The sequence below is a fragment of the Crocodylus siamensis genome, chromosome 4 (genome assembly GCF_052110815.1).
Source record: "Crocodylus siamensis isolate JL-2025a chromosome 4, ASM5211081v1, whole genome shotgun sequence".
NCBI lineage: Eukaryota > Metazoa > Chordata > Crocodylia > Crocodylidae > Crocodylus > Crocodylus siamensis.
In genome coordinates, this window is record NC_143398.1 from 229,301,326 (window position 1) to 229,319,783 (window position 18,458).

Sequence of the window (18,458 nt, forward strand, 5' to 3'; positions counted from 1 at the left end):
TGGATCCAGTGGTTCCAGGAGCCAAATCTGGCCCATGGGCCACATATTGTCACTCCATGCTCTAATGGGCTTGAAGTTGCTTGTAGAGCTTGCACTTGAAAAGGGATATGGATTTGGTTTATTGTTTTCCCAACATGCACTGGTTGGCTGTTCAATGTACGTGCATGCTGTATAAAACAGCCAAATCCTTATGAGTCAGGCCACTAAGCCTTATTCCAGTGCAGACTTTTCATGCAGTTCTGCTCCCAGATGTTTTGAAATATACAGAGTTCAATCACTGGATTGTAATTCATTATAAACATAATGGGCTCAAGACTGTGACATTCAAAAGAATGATTTCAATTACAGTGAATCAAAGGACAGGAAAGCCACTTCTTACTGGAGGTATGTGTTAATCTTGCTTTGTGTTCAGACGATGGCTTTGCAAAGTGAAATGGAATACAGGTGAAAATTTACAAGTATCTGACATGAAAGTAATGGAGCACCTGCACCAATACTGAATTATCATGTTAGGTTTCTCTTTAGAAACAAACAAAAAATTAAGAGAGGTATATGTTTTGATATCAGCTTTAATAGAAAAGTTGCTTTTAATTACCACATGATTTAAATAATTAGTTTTCCACGTGAAAGTGTTTCATTTTGTATTAATGTAAATCTGTATTAGCACTTATTTCTGAAAATTGTCTTGTAATTGTTTTATAGTAACTTTAAAAAATTCCAGTAGATTGCAGATCCCCAACCAGTAAGATCACTAACAAGATCATCTTTTGAAATACCTAAGAACATTTAAAGAATTCCACGTTTTTTAAACTACCAGAGCAGATGTGCTTAAAATGTTAACGCTTACGGCATAAAATCTCTTTGATAATATTTTGGATTTTTCTTAGATGCACATCAAAAGGAAATTTGAGAACCTTCAGTAATTATTTTTAAAGGGAAGCCAGAAGCTCTGTTGATAAACTGAGTCAGTGGTGCCCAACCTTCCAACCCTGTGACCAGCTGAGTGGTGCAGGTTTGGTACACAGGCCAGATGAGGTCTGTGGATCCATTCCCGTTTGCAAGGCTGAAACCTGAACCAGTACATGGGGATCACTCTGCTAGGGCCTGATCTGGTGTGTGGGGCCAGGTTGGCTACGATATGATCCAGTGTAGGAGGGCAGGACAGCCAGGGCCCAATCCAGTCTTTGCAAGTCACTCCAGCACATAGATCCAGCCCTGCATACCAAATTAGGTCTCATCCCCATTTGCCACCAAACGCTGGACCCATTAGAAGACCCCCCTGGCGGCTGACGTAACTCCGTAGGCTGGAGGTCAAGCACCACAGAGCTCAGTAGTTGAGAACAGTACTTTTTTCATGCTTCTAAGAGCATACTAATCAAAGCAAAAATATTTAATATTTTGTTGGCTACTTTCTCACCTGATTCTTGAGATCCAATTTTGGACATGGACGACCTCCATTATAAGGCTTTTCTTTAAGCCACTTTGATCTTATTTTCATCCCAGTTCCACAAGATGAACTGCAAGGGGCCCAGCTAGACCAGTCACTTAGCTTGCAATCAAACGGACAAGGCAATATACAAGCTTCTTCAATGTAACCTAAAAACAAAAATTCAGGGAAAATATTTTAGTTGACCAAAAGCTGTTGACCCCTAATTTCTCAGCAAAATCTACATAATGCTTTCAGAGCCATCGAACAGATATATATCACAGAAAGAATTAAGTCCACGGATATGAAGCAATGCATGCTGAAGGTGTTTTTCTTGACAATGAAGCTCATTTAGTATGAGCTAGGATTAATTAAAAAATTCAACAGTCTCATGGTGGACCCAATAAACTTAAACAACATTAAAGGGATACAGATTTACACTTAAAAGTAGTACAGGCAACCCTCGCCATTCACAGGGGATACGTTCTCGTATCCCCCACAAATGGGGGAATCAGCAAATAAGGCACTGCGTTCATGAATGCAATGCCCCCGGCACTGGAGGGGTGGGGGGCACAGCAGTGATGGGGGGAGCCTAGCAGCGGCAAGCTCCCAAGGAGCTCCTGTAAGTGCATAAAGTGTATTTAAAATGTGGGTTTGGCATTTGTGAATATCTAAAACAGTGAATGCCGAACTCGCGAATAGCGGGGGGTTTCCTGTAACTCTTTGAAATTGTACCAGACACTAGGCGGCAATTATGTATCCTTACAGGAAATAGCATAAATCACTTAGCTCTGGTGCACTGTGTAAATATCTCGGACATTTTTGCATGTGCTATGGGACGTGGCACTGGGCGCTTTAGCTGCAGAAATTAAAGGTGCCTGCATGTCACATGTATTAGCATCCCTGTGCGTTCCCAGGCTGAAAAAATAGCAACACAGTGCTTTAAACTAAAGCTCATTGAATGTGTTTTATTTTAAAGCGCCCCACTGCCATTTTTTCAGCAGAGGTGTGCTGGAACTCTGATGCACATGATGTGGAAGGCTGCCAGAGCATGTCAATTTCCATGCTACAGGAGACTTCAGCTTTGTAGCTGCAAAAAGGCACATTAAAGAGGTCCTTGTACCCACTGGCATTATGGACACAGATAGGTACTTATCCCAAAGCTTACTTTATTAAATTTAACAAAAAGATAATCCTCTTATCTGTCAAATGTGTACTTCATGGAACTTGTATGACAGCATCTGAAAACCTACAGTGCAAGACAAAATCCACATGACAGAATCAATGCCTACCATCCTGCATTTTTTTAATGAAAAGCTGAATGGTCAAAAGTCAAGAAGCAGCCAGTAACATATTGCTGCATAAACACTGTGTTGATGTGAGAGAAACAGCACATACAGAGAGAAAACAGACTTACCGTAAATTGCAATTGTCTCTATTTTACATCAGTGTGATACTGAAGTAGTAAAGCAAGCTCTCTGCTTTTAGAAGGAAGACAAGTTGTGTACCATTACTTAGTTATGGAGGAAATTACTTGACAGCCTGTGGCTCATCCTGGGCTGAGCCACCCACCCCACTGTGCTTGACCACCTTCCAGGCTCCAAGTGCTTCCCTAGGGCACCTCACATCTGGCTGACCCCCTTCCTGGAGCACACCCACCAGCCTGGGGGAATAGCTGCCACCCCCCAGGGACGGGCTTGATCCTGACACCGTTCCCCCTGGGAAACACAGGCCTAGTATTCCTCGAGGGTACTTGACTCACTTTAAGAACGTGGGGTGCTTCCCTCAGTCAGAAGCACAAGTAGTGGTCTCCCTTAGTCTGCCGAACCAAGGGGACTCCAAGGCATAATCTAGACCCACTCCCAATAAGTCTCCCATGCTAGGTACAAAGGAGAACTTTATTGGTTACAAGGAGTAGGGTTGGAATAGGGTACAGAGTTGCGTAGTATCAGAGAAATCCTATAAAGCAAACAGGGTGGCTGGGGTAGCATCTGAGTTACTGAAAGCTATGTATATAGTTAGATCTCAGGTAGCTTACTCACAAATATCATCCAGAAGCAGGTGGAGATTCCCTCTGGAGGCAGGCAGTCCATTGATGGTGAGTTGAGAGAGAGCATGTTTCACATAGGCCACCTCTTCTCTCTCTCTGAGTTTTCATCATGGCTACTGCCCTTCCTACTGGGCAGTCCTTAACTTATACAGCCCTTATTACCTCATTTACCCGGTCCAATGGAGGCCAGCACCTGTTGGCTGCCAGCTAACCAATTTGAAATGCATCACTGGTTGCTGGGCAGACTGGCAGAGTCTCTAGAACACTAGGGAGCCCAAGCCCCTCACCCGGGTATGTGATGCCAGTCACATAGGCAACAGGGAGCAGGTTTCCCCATTCCCTCAGGAATGTATCCAACTCAGGTTACCAAAAGAGATAGGGTAAGGTGTATACTCTCTGCAGGGCCCATACTAGCGTAACTGTCACAGAGCAGAGTTTCTGGGGAGAAACAGAGGTGGCCTTCTGCCACATAGCCATCATAAGATATGTTAAAATGTTGATGTATAAATCATTTAAAAGCTCCTGAGCAGGCACCTGAATGCTGGACTAAACCTTAGGGGTGAATGTGGGTAGGTCTTGAATGAAGTTAGGTAACTCATTTGTCCGAGAGGTAGGTGCTTATTTCTGGAAAGAGATAGGACTAAAGTGGTACCTTTCTCGACAAAGCTTCTCCTAGACAGCTCTGTGCTGTGAATCTCACTTTGTGGTGCCAAACTGTCTCCATAACTTGTATATCGCGTTTAGGTCCCTAAAGCAGAGCTATTGATTGTATTCCAGAAGCCAGACATTGTGATCCTTTTGTAGATCTAGACTTCTGTTACTTGCTAAGGGTTATGTGGGAAGTTTATGGTGAAAGAGTATTGAACAGGGCACTCATAGGCTAGCAATCAAACCACTAATCCATCTTCCTTCAGAAAATGGAAAACAGCTTCCAAAAAAAATTTCATGGAATGCTTTTTTCCTTCTTGCTTACCAAAATTTTTGTTCTGACAGGAATTTTTCAGTCAGTTCTTATCCGGCCAGGAGTGCTAAATAATACCCTGAAAACCCTCCCCCTCAAGCTGATTATGTCTCTATCGTGAGGGACTTCCCAAGGTGTGGCACAGTAGTGAAGAAGACCAGAAATTGGCTCTTCCTAAAACCCATCGACAATGCTTCTGTATAATCTGGATAGATCACTGCCAAACCATGGATGATTCACCCTCCCCAGTGGCAGAGACAACTGACTTCTTCCTGTTCTAGGAGATTATACTAAGTCTTAAACTTTGATTTTAAGATGACAGCATGTTGGATACTTCATTGGACCTCCCAAGGATTGCAACCTTGACATGGGTTGTGCGCTACAAATGACTTCAAGAGCAATACTGTCTCAGTTTTCTACTCCAGGCAGCGTTACCCATGGCAACAAGAATGAGAGTGAGGTTTCCAGAATAATAATGATCCAAAAATAAAAATAAAGGTCATCAATGGTGGAGCAAGAAGATGAAGAAAAGGCTGCAAAGTAGGGGTGTGAGAAATGGTCTGTATTCAATTTGGATTCAGCCTGAATCAGGGACAGTGATTCAATTAGTTGATTTGGATCACTGTCCTGATCTGATTCAGCCAAATCCAAATCTGAAGATTTGATGCCGATTCAGACAATCAGTGCTTCGGCCAGACATAGCTTTAAATGTTTTTTCTACATATCTCGAGGTAGCAGGCATGGCTCATGAACCCTGCAGTGTTGGGGCAGATGGAGCATCCCACAGGAGCACGGGGGGGCGGGGCCTGCATGCTTGGTGGCAAGGCCAGAAGTGGAGTGGAAGTACTTCTGTTCCACTTCTGGGTCTGCCGCTGATTGCAAAGGGGGGGCCCCCTGAATCCCTCTAGCTTGGTGATCGGCCATGGGGGGGACCCCAGGTGCCCCCCGATCCAGGAAGGACCAATTTCCCAGCTGGGGAGCCCCCGGGGTGTCACTGCATGCTCCATGGTGGACCCAGAAGTGGACAGGAAGTGCTTCTGCTCCATTTCTGGGTCTGCTGGAAAGCCCCTCAAGCTCCTGCAGGATGCTCCATCTGCCTCACCATCACAGCATTCGCGAGCCCCCTAGTACCTTGAATTATGTAGAAAACACATTTAAAGCTGTGTCTGTCTGAATCACTGAATCTTTCCAAATCTCTCTGAATTGATTTGGAGGGTTCTGATTCGAGTCAGAGGGATTAAAGGGTCTCCTGATTCAATTCTGATTTGGAGATTTGGCCACCGAATTGGGCCGAATGTCCGCTGAACTGAATCAGGGACTGAAGCTTTGCACAGCCCTAATGGCACAAAACACTAGCACCTGACTGACAAATCATAGTGTGTGCCTGGGACTGTCACAATGTCCTTATTGCCAGACTGGTGCAGAAAGCTGTTGAACAGATCATCATTCTGTAAGTTTTATGTTACTTTATATTGCTCCAAAGTGATGTAAACAAAAGAAGAAACCAAATAAGAGATGCAATATTGAGTACTTGAAAGACCCTGCTAAAAATGAACATGTCCAGCAGTGCCTTAGTGAAAAAATTCTCTGATCTCTCTAATGATCCTGACACCTCTTATCACTGGGAGGACCTCAAAACAGGCATCCAGGATGTGTGCAAAAACTCTCTATAGAGTTCTCCACAAAGAAACATCAGGACTAGTTAAATGAGAATGATAGGGAAATTCAAGCTCTTATTAACAGAAAAAAGCAGGCCCTTCAAAGCTTGGCAGAATGATGTAAACTCCAAACAGATGCAAGATATGTACTGCTGCATTAAAGCTGAGACCCAGAGGAAAATTTGAGTACAAAAATAAGTGGTGAGAGGACCACAAGCAAAAGAGATTCAAAAGTTTGAGACAGCTACAACATGCCTAGTTTCTTCAGCACAACCAAAGCTATCTATGGGCCAAACACAGGAGCCATCCATCTGAGGTCCAAGAACAGCACACCACCCTTTAAAGACAGATCAACCATCAACACACAGTGGAAGAAGCACTTCCAAGAATCACTGAACTGAGATTCTGCTGTTGAAGGCAATACAATCAAAGTCACTGCACAACACCCCACTAAGAACTACCTAGCAGGTCCACCACTTATCAAGAGGCCTTGAAAAAAGCTATTAAGCAAATGAAGAACAAAGCATATGGTCCTGATGGAATATCAGTTAAAATGTATACACAAGTGGACAAAACATGTGCATGTGGCACCAGCTCCATTGAATAGGACATTTCATATGGATGGCTGACAACCAGCTCCCAAAACAGGTCCTATACCTCCAAACCTACCAATGGTCACTGCTCTAGGGGTGGGCAAAAGAAGAATTTCAAGGACACCTTGATGACCACTCTAACAATATGCAGTATTAACATCAGTACCTGGGCGACTCCAGCACTGAATTGTTCCCAGCGGTGCCATGATGTACAACAAAGCATAGATCATTTCAAGCAAACTTGCCTCACTATGGATGCAAATAGGTAGGAGAGAAATAGGGAAATATCTGTCACCTGACATTATCAAGATCTACTCCTTCGTCCTAGAACTATTAGCCATGTTGGCAGTCAAACATGTGGTTCTCAGACTGGCCTCCTCAGTCATCTAAGGACTCAGCAATGACTCCCCTACTTACTATAAGACTTTTCCTCATGTCAAGGGACTACCAATGACTCCATTGGATTTTTCACAAAAGGCATTTTTAAGGAAACACAGTCCTAGAGATTTTCAAAATGTTTCATCCACAGCAAATGGATTAAATATCCATCCTTCTGTTTTAAATATGATCAGTACCTAAGTTAGCTTTACACATGAGAGTCCAAAAGTGCTAGAAATATGAATTTAGTATCACTTCCTTCAATTGTATCCTTTCTCCTGTTTTGCTGTGCACCAATATTCTGCTAGCCTTTTACTTCAGCCAGACAATATACACCTGTAATAAATTTTTCACAGCATGTCCTACTGTAACTCCTTCCCAAAGTTAACATAAAAAGTGCTCTATTTTGATTGTTACTTTCTGATCTATAGTTTTATATCTGTGGGCACATCTACACATGTGATTAATAAGCTCCAGAGTTTTTTGCTCCCAGGTTCACGCACAGCACACGGAACCTGCTCAGAGCAGCCCAAACTTGCAGGCAAGCTGGGGGATGAGCCTGCTAGCCTGAGCTGACTGGGCTGTATGTGCTATGGAGTGGCTGGCTAGGGCTCCCTGCCGGCTAGCACCGCACTGAAGCACCCTGGGAAAGCATCTATACATGTGCTGCTGGGCACATAAAAACTCTGCAGCAGGATAGTACTTGTATTTTGCAAGTGCTACCCTGCTGTGGAGTTTATTAGTTTTGTGTGCCCTAATAGGGGAATGTGTGTAGATCCTGAAATGTTTACTGAGCAGTTAATTAGTCAACTGTGCAGTAAATGTCTTGTGTAGACACACCCAGTGTATGTTAAGTTACTTAGTTCACTTCCTGTTCCAAATCCATCTGAATTATTTTCATTCTTCATTTTTTTTGCTGTTCCCTTAATTTTGGTGTTATTGGCAGATCTTGCAATCTTTTGATTTTGTAGATAAGCTTGCAGAAGGTAAGATTCTCAGTGACAGCCAGCATGGCTTCACCGTGGGCAGGTCTTGCCTTACCAACCTCACCTCCTTCTATGACGAGGTAACTCGCCACCTAGACATGAGAGAGCAGGTTGACATTATATACCTTGACTTCCAAAAGGCCTTTGATCTAGTATCCCACAATGTCCTTGTGAGAAAATTGGAGGATTGTGGGCTTAACTCCAAGTCAGTTAGGTGGGTGAGAAACTGGCTGGAGGATAGAACCCAGAGAGTTGTAGTGCATGGATCTGCATCATCCTGGTGAGAAGTGGGCAGCAGTTTCCCACAGGGGTTGGTGCTCAGTCCAGTACTTCTCAACATCTTTATTAACTATGTAGATGTGGGGGTGAAGACCTCACTGGCCAAGTTCACAGATGACACCAAGTTATAGGGGAGCGGGGTTTTGCTTGAAGATAGGCTACAGATATAAGCAGACCTAGACGGGCTAGAAAGTTGGGCAGATCAGAATCTGATGAAGTTCAACACTGAGAAATGTAAAGCATTTCACCTGGAGACGAACAACCCCCAACACACCTACAGGCTTGGCAGCACCAAACTGACTAGTACCACAAATGAAAGGAACCTGGGGGGTAATAATAGACCACAGTATGAATATGAGCTGGCAGTGCAATGCTGTACCAGTAGAGCAAATAATACTCTGTCATGCATCAACCAGTGCATCTCCAGCAAAACCAAGGCGGTGATTCTTCTGCTCTACTCAGCACTGGTGAGACCGCAGCTGGAGTACTGCATCCAGTTCTGGGCACCACACTTTAACAAGGATGTGGACAAGCTTGAGAGAGTCCAAAGACAAGCAACCCATATGATCAGAGTCTTAAAAGGCAAGCCGTATGAGGCAATGTTGAGGGATCTGGGACTCTTCAGACTGAGGAAAAGAAGGCTGAGAGAGACCTGGCAGCAGCTTATCGCTACACTAGAGGAGTACACCAAGGGCTCAGTGAGTAACTATTCACCAGGTAAACTGTTTACCGAGGGGAAAAGCAGGAGTAATGGCCACCAACTCCTGGATTCAACATTAGGAAAAGCTTCTTCACAGTCAGGGTGTCCAGACTATGGAATAAGCTCCCTCCAGAGGTAGTGCAATCACCTACCCCAGAAATATTTAAGAAGAGACTAGACAGTCACCTTGCTGGGGTCACCTGACCCCCAGTTATCTTGCCTACTGTGAGTTATCTTTCCTGCTTGGTGCAGGGGGCTGGACCTGACGATCTCCCGAGGTCCCCTTCCAGCCTTATAATCTATGAATAAGAATTTCTTATATAAATCAGGAGGGGATGCAAAACAGACCCTGGGATAACATAGCATTGTTACTTAAACAATTAGAGAGACTGTAATTCAAAGCCATTTACAATAAATTATGAAAAATAAAAGAAACTTTGTCAGGGATAGATTTTTGAAAATCATATTTTGGGCAAATCTCCAAAGAGTTCTGTTACACCCTCCTATGAACTATGATTTTTTTTGTCCTCAGGTTGTGTGACAGTTTAGGTAATTAACTCTCACTAGACACAAAGAGAGTGCCTTGTTGCAATGTAGGATTAGACAGAGGGGTTATCAACCTATCATTGGAGGAAAAATGAGCTAAGACTTTGACAGCAGATACAAGTTCAAGGTCTAATGAAAGACCTATATGTAAAATGAAATGAAACTTAATGACCTCAGAAAGAAGTAGGACATTTGAATATAACATATAAAACACACAAAACATCCTATTTCATTCCAACATATATATGCCAAGATCTTCCTCCCACTTCTTAACCTGTAAAGACTTCCTAGCAATAAAAGGTTAATTTATTTTATTTTGCTTGAAGTGTCAGGCTGATATCCCTCCCCCCCACCCCTTAGAAATCACACATAAATAATGCCTAGTTTGAGGGCAATACCAGTAGAATATTGCCCAAAGGGAATATTCTTGGTTCTCCAGACTGAGCTATATTTCATAGTCATTGGAACTAAAGAAACAAATTTGCTTTTCTTGCCAGACAACACTATTTCTTTTATTAACCGCTTCCATTATATGCACTGAGGTCTCTATGCTCAGATATTTCAATGGATAAATATTTCCTTGCACAAAAATATGTGATGAAATAGTGATATTCAGAGGATCTTAAAACATGAAACCTTTCCATGCATGTTCATGTATGGGTATCCAGTGAATAAAAAAGATTCAAGGGAGCTGACTACCCAAATGTTACCAAGATGATCCAGGTGGGTCTTCGCTGGCCATGGTAGGACCTGCTAAACAGCTTTTCTAGAAATATTGTGGAAAATGGCCAGAGTTTTGTTCCTGTTCCTTTAAGTCAGTCAGTTGGGTGTTCTCACCTACCAAAGCCAGCTAGATCCTCTAGCGGAAGATTAGGCAACTGTCTTCCACATCAGACAATAAATTGAAAGAAGTCCACTTCTGATGTTCACAGGAATCCTAGGTGTTGGCTATTATCCTTCAATACTGGCAATATACAAATGCACAGAAGAATCCCCAAAAAGAAATGTATATAAAGGAAGAGACCACTTTTTAATATTTGTAATGAGGCCAGACCAGAACCCTGGCCAACCGGTCCCAATCGAGAGATCGGGGCAGGTCATCCTCTGAACAAACACCACCTGCAGCAGGTCCAGAACAGCACTCTGGTCCCAGCTGGGCTGAGTGAGGCAACCAGCCAATCCCCTGAAGCCACAGGCAACAGGCCCTACCTATTCTAGCTAGGTCTGTCATCTGGGCAAAGACAAAAGTTTAGCTCCTAGCTTTCTGCATGCTGCTTTGCTGGTTTTCTGGGTTTGACTCCTGGCTCCAACTCAGCATTCCCAAATTTTGGTTCTCTGCTCTTGATTGTGGCTTGACCTTCAGCTCTGACTTTTGGCTTCTGACCTGTTAACTCTCGGCTCACCCTGCCTCCAACTTCAGTTTCTGACTCTAGCTCTGGTTTCCATATCCAGTTCTGACACCAGACCCTCCAGACCCCCACTCCCTGGCAACCAATCTGGGCTGCACCCTTACATCAGGTGTAAGACCACCCATGCCCCAGTGCATAATAATGCTGAATTCTGTGTTTTGTATATCAGATTACTGACCATATCAAAATGGAATAAAAAGCATTAGCTAATGTCATCCCTACTGTAATCTCATTTAAATCAATGGCATTATTTCAAGGGGTTTTTTTTAACTCACCTAGATTTGCAAAGAGCACCTTTGACTTAGGTTAAATCAAAGTATGAACTAAAAACTGCAGTAAAAGTGGAGCAGGCTTCCTTCAGTAGTTGTATCCAGGGTAACTGTTCCTAACCTGCACGAAGCAAAGCTAAATTTTACCCATTTTACTCAGGGATAAATTACTAGGATGTAGCTTAATTTACCACAAGTTAGGAAAGGGCAGATGAAGCAGTTACTCAGATTACCTGATGGGCACTCCTGAGTGGCAGGATAATCATATACCTGCCTATGCCTGAGATCAGGGGTAACCAACCTGTGGCATGGATCCCATAAGTGCAGCCTCAGTGTATGTGGCACATGGCAGATGGGGGAGGGAACAGACAGCGCAGCAGCAGACGGGGCAGGAAGCAGAAGCAGAACAGGCAGGGAGCACAGGGCTCCAAGCAAAAAGCAGATCAGGCAGGGGAAGGGGACTGGAGTGACACTTGAGGGGGGTGAGGAGCTAATCTTTAGTACCCATGCCAGAAGGCTTGGTCCCCACTGCCATGGGTTATTTATAACATTTAATCTCATGGTTGCTCTTCAGATCCTTCCCTGGATCCGGCTCCCTCCCGTCTCCATGCTCATCTCCTGCAATTCGCCACTTCTGTTCCTACATCCCTTCTTGGACCCAGGTTAAGTCAACATTTACTTGCATTTAGGTACACGAGCTGCACCAGTCCCACTTCTGTGTAGACAATAGTGGTTAATGGAAAGCCACTGATCTGGAAGCTGGGAGCAAACAACCAAGTTACAGTTATGAATTCAGATCTCACATAAGGTAATCAAGGTAATATCTGTAATTAAAGGCTATTTCCCAAGGATATTTATCCAGCCACTCTGAAGACTACTACAGAGAATAATTCTTCACAGGCAGGAAAATGAACTAGATCAAAAAGGCCTTTCCTGTCTTTAATTGATTATGTTTTATTTCCTAAGCACTGCCAAGATGACCATATAGCAAAACATATTTACTAAACCTGCTCCTCACATTTTATAATTCATTACTTATTCATTAAGGATTAACAAGTGCATGTTGCTGTACAAGCCATAAAATGTAGTCTGTTCCCTAAAGAGCTTATAATGAGAAAAAGCTGACACAGAACAAATGTGATAGACCAAGAAGGCCAGATGAAGGAGCAACTACAAGTTGCTTTGTTCTTATAATCATTATAGTTGGCTCATGCCAAACATGATATCACATCACTGAACAATGAGAGGAATATATTTTCTCAGTCATGAAGGATTCAAGGTTCATTCCAGGAAAGAGTGTTGGTGGGTAAATGTGAAGACCACTCTAGCAGACTATGCAATTAATACTTTCCATGCCTCATGCAGGGCATTGATATTTGCCTGGTTTTTGCTTTGCTAAATGTTAAATCTGTTGAGGGTATTAGGTCTGCACACAGTGTTAAACAATAGTGCCAGCAGAATTCCATGAGGCTGACTTTAAAGTGATTTGAAAATAAACACCCTTCTTAAGCAGCTTTGAAAACAGATGCACTTCTAATTGAATTGGCTTTAAACTCATTTGTACCCACACTAGCATATTTCATCATTTCAATTAACAAACTTCTAGCAGTTCTAGCCTTGTTACTAAACCCCAAGGTGCTTCATAAAATTCAAGGTCATTACTAAGAAAGGGACAATTCTGTATATCACTCTAAATGTCACTGGTAATAACACCACTAATTTCCCTTGGATAAAACAGCTCACCCTTTAACAAACAAATAAGCAGCTCAGCGGACATAGAGTTGGAGGCAGCATGTCCAATAACACAGACTGGGTTTTGAGGAAAGAAACAATAACATTAATTCATTCTGCTCATACGGTTAATATTTACATAGTGGGGCCACTGAGTGCATGGACTATATGAATCCATATGAATATGTGAACTATCAATTATTACCAGTGAAGTAAATTTACAAGGTCCAACACCAGTAACTTTAACAAATCCCATGCCACTTAGTGGGCCATATTCTGCTCATCTATACTTGTCTTCAATCCACAGAACCTCAGCACAAGTTAGCACTCAGGACCCTCAGGGTCAAGCACAGCCCTCTATCTTTTCAGTTGACAGCATTACTCCACTAGTTGGCAACAGCAATAGATTGTTATCCTCAAAGGAAAGAAGTCATGCAGGGGAGAAATCTTAGATACAGCTTTTTCACAGCTGTTAATGTTACACAAGTGCATTTTAAATCTTAAAAAAGCAAGCAAACAAGGGGAAGAGGGCTCACTGTCTAAACTGCTGACATGATAAGTGAACTTAAAGGACTCTGATAAGAACATGATATCACAGTGGATTAAATGCTGGTATCATTTTTTGTTATTTGCAATGATTTCAGATGTTGCATGCACCATTAGTTTGTTATTTTGGGTATTTAAGAGATAATATAATGAGCAAAACTTCATAAATACCCTTTCACAATGAATATTTTGCCCATCTTAAGTATTGAATTGCCTTAGCTAATTTATGCTTACTAGTTTTCTGAACTGAGAAGACATGCTCCTTCATTATCTGTAGCAGACTGATTAGAGTCTAAAAAAGACCAAAGAGCACTTAGCAAACAATGATGTTAAGTTTAACTCATCATTACTGGTGTTGAAATTTAGCCAAAGATTGCTCTTATATTGTTCAGTTTTAGATCATTTATAAACCCTAACACAGCAGTTTTCTTGGTAGTGGCTTTGCATTATGCCTTTCCTTTAAGAAAAAGTGACATAAGTCAGTTCTGCCTGACTAACCTTGTTTCCTTTTATGACCAGGTCACAAAATGCTCAGATGCAGGAGTCGAGGTAGATGTCTTTTACTTGGATTTTAAAAAGGCCTTCGATACAGTGTCTCATCCCATCCTTATAAATAAACTAAGCAGTGGTGATGTAGATGCTTACATAGTCACGTGGGTGGCAAATTGGCTTATGGGATGCACCCAGAGAGTGATGGTTGATGGGCTGGTATGGACCTGGAAAGGTGTGGGCAGTGGGGTTCCCCAAGGTTCGGTCCTTGGACCAGTGCTATTCAATATCTTCATCAGCAACTTGGAGGAAGGTGTGGAGAGCCCTTCGTCTAAATTTGTGGACAACACCAAATTATGGGGCAAAGTAAACACATGGGTGGGCAGGGAATAGATTCAGGTGGATTTGGGCAGGTTGGAAAAGTGGACAGAACAGAATAGGATGCAGTTTAACGAAGACAAGTGCGAAGGGCTGCACCTAGGGAGGAAGAATCACCAACACACATACAAATTGGGAGATGACCTTATAAGTAGCACAGTGGCAGAATGGGATCTCGGAGTCATAGTAGACTCCAAGATGAACATGAGTCATCAAAGTGAAGAAGTGATCGGTAAAGCTAACGGCACTCTATCATGCATTAACAGGTGCATCATAAGCAGGTCTAAGGAAGTGATACTTCTCCTCTTTGTGGCACTGGTGAGGCCGCAACTGGAGTACTGCATCCAGTTTTGGGGTCGTACTTCAGGAGGGATGTGGATAACCTTGAGAGGGTCCAAAGGAGGGCCAAAGGTACGAGAGTGGTCAGAGGTATGGTTAGGGGCATGCAGGTAAGGCCCTATGAGGAGAGATTGTGGGATCTGGATCTCTTCAGCCTCCACAAAAGAAGACTGAGAGGTGATCTTGTGGCCATCTACAAATTCATCGGGGGGACAGCGAGGAATAGGAGCTACTCTTTTTACCAGGAAGCCCCTTGGGGTAACTAGAAACAATGTCCACAAACTGACAGAGAACAGATTTGGACTGGACATCAGGAAGAACGTCTTCACGGTACGGGTTACCAGAATCTGGACTGGGATTCCAAGGTAGGTGGTGCTTTCCCCTACACTGGAGGTCTTAAAAGGAGACTGAACAAGCACCTTGCTGGGGTCATCTGATTCCAACCCTCTTTCCTGCCCAGGGCAGGGGGTTGGACTCCATCTACTGAGTTCCCTTCCAACCCTAAAAATCTATGAAATCTGTATAATACTTGACTAAAATTCTAATATTAATAGGGAATACAATATATTGTCTTATTTAACATTGAAATCTGTTTCATTATACAGAAAAAAATTAAGTGATAAACATTGCAAAATAAACAGAAACATTTCAAACTGAACGCTGAAAATTCTCAAATCATGTTTTTCCCAGTTAACAGATTGCCATAAGAACAGTATGGTATATCGCACAGTGACCTCAGATCCTGGAATCATGCAAGACTAAAATAGTATGATCAGAATGTAGTGTTGCTTTATAAAATATACATACTTAAAGATACGATCAACCTTTCTCATATTCTGGCAGCTGAAATTAGTTGGCATATTGTGTTGACAATGCCTAGCTTTGTATATTTGGAAGCTGGCCAAAAGATATTCTCAGAGGAAGACCCAAAACTCTGGAACTGACTTTCCTAGCTCGCTTCAGCAAAGCCTGAAACCATTCACATGCAAGGCATGCATTACTTACTGTTGGTGGGGCATATTTTTGGTTGTCATTTAGTGATGGAAGGCTCTCAGCTAGGGGCCTCCTGCTCTGGACATGTTTCCCTTCTTGTTGTCACAGCTCAAGTCCACTGATCTTCCGAATATACTGCTCTCCACATCTATTTGTCCAAGTAGTGTGGAAAGTGGACGTTTGAAATAAATCAGGTACGTAGAGAGGAGGCAAGTTTGGTGGTATTTATTTTTGGACAAGTTTAATAAGAAATACCCATGTTTATGGCCAAACATGCAACCGTGTGCACACAAGCCAACTGTGGTTGTGCACAATTCAAGCCCATTCCTTAAGAATCAGTCAAGCAAATAAATAGAGCATAACACAGAAAGTCCGTCACATATGGATTCTCCCTGAGTTCAGAGGACCCTCCACGCATAACAGGATTGAATGTCTTGTTGAATGTGAGCACTACTGAGTTCTCACATATGGAAATTGAAGTGGCATTGGGAGTCTTCTACTTCAGGGTACCAGAGCATTTTCTCCATGTGGAAAAATGAGAAATTAATAGAGCTGTTTCATATACCAGTACTGGCACCAAGGCAAAAAATAACATGCTGAAGGAATAGCCTGGCACACATCACTTCTCCCCTGAAGCAAGAAGAAAGAAAGAAAGAAAGAAAGAAAGAAAGAACCAAATGCTGATTCATAGTCAGATTCTATTCCAGCCCTTTCTCATGATGGATTGTCTGGTTACAATCCAGCCCTAAGTCTTTACTTACTCTCCACTGGCAAAATACACTTTATTGGCTCATGAATCTCTCCCTTCCACTACCTATAGAGGCTAAAAATGAGGTGAAGTTGCAGCAGCTCCTCTGCTCACCATTTATACCTAATTCTCAATTACTCAAAGAAAAAAAGAATCTATTTGGGAAAACGTCAGTTAGGGTTGTCAGCTGTGTTCTCTAATATGTATTGCCCGTTGCTCTGTAACTCTTTTGTTTATAAAGTATCTTTTATCTGAGAGAAGCAGAAAAGATCTGAGTATGCTTTATTATATTGTACTATTTCCATTTATAAAATCTCTTTATCAACAATGCCCTTAGAGTTTACTTAATCTATAACAAAAAACATGTATTTTATAACAACCATGAAATAACACTTATTTATATTATTATTAGATTTATATAAGAAAACAGGGCTCCTAATTCCAGGCTCTACATACGCTTGCAATATATCGTCAAAATAAAATGAGATCATCAGCCGAATACTGAATTCCCATCTTCCCCATACACTTTTCTCTAAAAGGTCCACTTTTGTGCACAGATAGAGGTATAGAGCAGTATTTTCTGAAGATGCATGGACTTGAGCTACAAGGATCAGAGGGGAGCCTCTACCATTAAATGTGCACATCTACATGAGATGTTTACTGCAGTATACTAATTAGCCGTGCAGTAAATGTCTCAGTGTCTATACATGTGCCCCTATGAGGCTGGAGTAAACTAATTTACTCCACAGCAGGATAGTACTTGCTGTCTGCAAGTACTATCTTGCTGCACAGTTTTTTTTATTTTACAGCAGCATACATGTAGACACTGCCTGGCTGCTTGGGGCACAAGGGTGTTTTAATGCAGGGGCTACCTGTCATCTAGCCCTGCACTCAAGTTCCCTTGTGCCCCAGCCAGCCCCTTCACAGCACACTGAACTGGGGGGAGCAGCCCCCGGCTGGTAGGCTGAACCCCGGGCCCCCAGCCACCCAGGGTTACTCTACCTGAGCTCCACTTGCTGGGCCTGAATAAACTGTGGAGTTCATTGCTCCAGAGTTAATTCCTTCTGGGCACATGTTCAAATGGTGCACCCACAGCAATTAATTCCAGAGCAGTAAGCTCTACAGTTTATTCAGATGCTATAACTGCATGTGCAGATGCACCCAATGACAACCAAAAATATGCCCTGCAGCAGTAAGTAGTGAATTGCTTGAAGGTGAATGGTTTCAGGCTTAGCTGGAGCTAGCTAGACAAGTCAGTTCCAGAGTTTGGAGCCTACCACTGTGAATATCTCCGTGCTGGCTTCCAAATATACTAAGCTAGGCACTATCAACACAATATGCCAACTAATTTCAGCTGCCAAAATATGAGCCTGTGACATAAACAAGTCTTACATTTAAAGGAGGCAACCAAGATAATAATTCCATAGTTTTTATTTAATGTAAAGGAAAGAGCTGGTATGTTTTCTGGCATCCTAATAATTAATAGGAATTACTAAAGAAGGTTATGGTTGCAGTTTGCTGCATTTTACTTGAAGTACAAACTCTCTGGTATGCATTTCAGTTAAATGAAGCAAAACTGCAAGTTTGACTTTGCAATAAAAAGACAGATAATTTTAAAAACTGAGTCAGAACTACTGGGTTTTGATCTAAGGAAGACCATTCCCTCCACGGTGGCAGCACACGGCCCCCTCCCCCGCTGCAGCACCCTGTTCAGCCTGCCGGCAGCTCACTCCCCAACTCCAGGAGTGGTGGGCAGGCTCTGGGGGGGTGGGGAGGACCGGGCCCCTCAATGTAACAGTGATAGAAGCCCCTAAATTGAAATGATGGGGTTTTAATCATCACAATTAAAAACCCATCATTTAGGGACTAAATCCCCCTCATGTGTACAAGCACCCAAGGAGATGTATATTATGACAGGAGTGCCTCTACTGGAGTCTGTCTATCGTTGATTCTGCCCTCCTGATATGGGCCAACCACCT

The 18,458-nt window shown here is 42.7% G+C and overlaps 1 protein-coding gene across 2 annotated transcripts in view; it reads right to left on the reverse strand.

Annotated features, from left to right (window-relative positions):
• THSD7B (thrombospondin type 1 domain containing 7B) overlaps positions 1 to 18,458 on the reverse strand; it is a 678,955-nt gene that overhangs the window by 172,833 nt on the left and 487,664 nt on the right. For both annotated transcript variants that reach the window (XM_090045842.1, XM_090045843.1), the window contains exon 15: positions 1,418 to 1,596. In XM_090045842.1, coding sequence (XP_089901968.1) covers positions 1,418 to 1,596 — 179 coding nt within the window. The remainder of the gene's footprint in view (positions 1 to 1,417; positions 1,597 to 18,458) is intronic.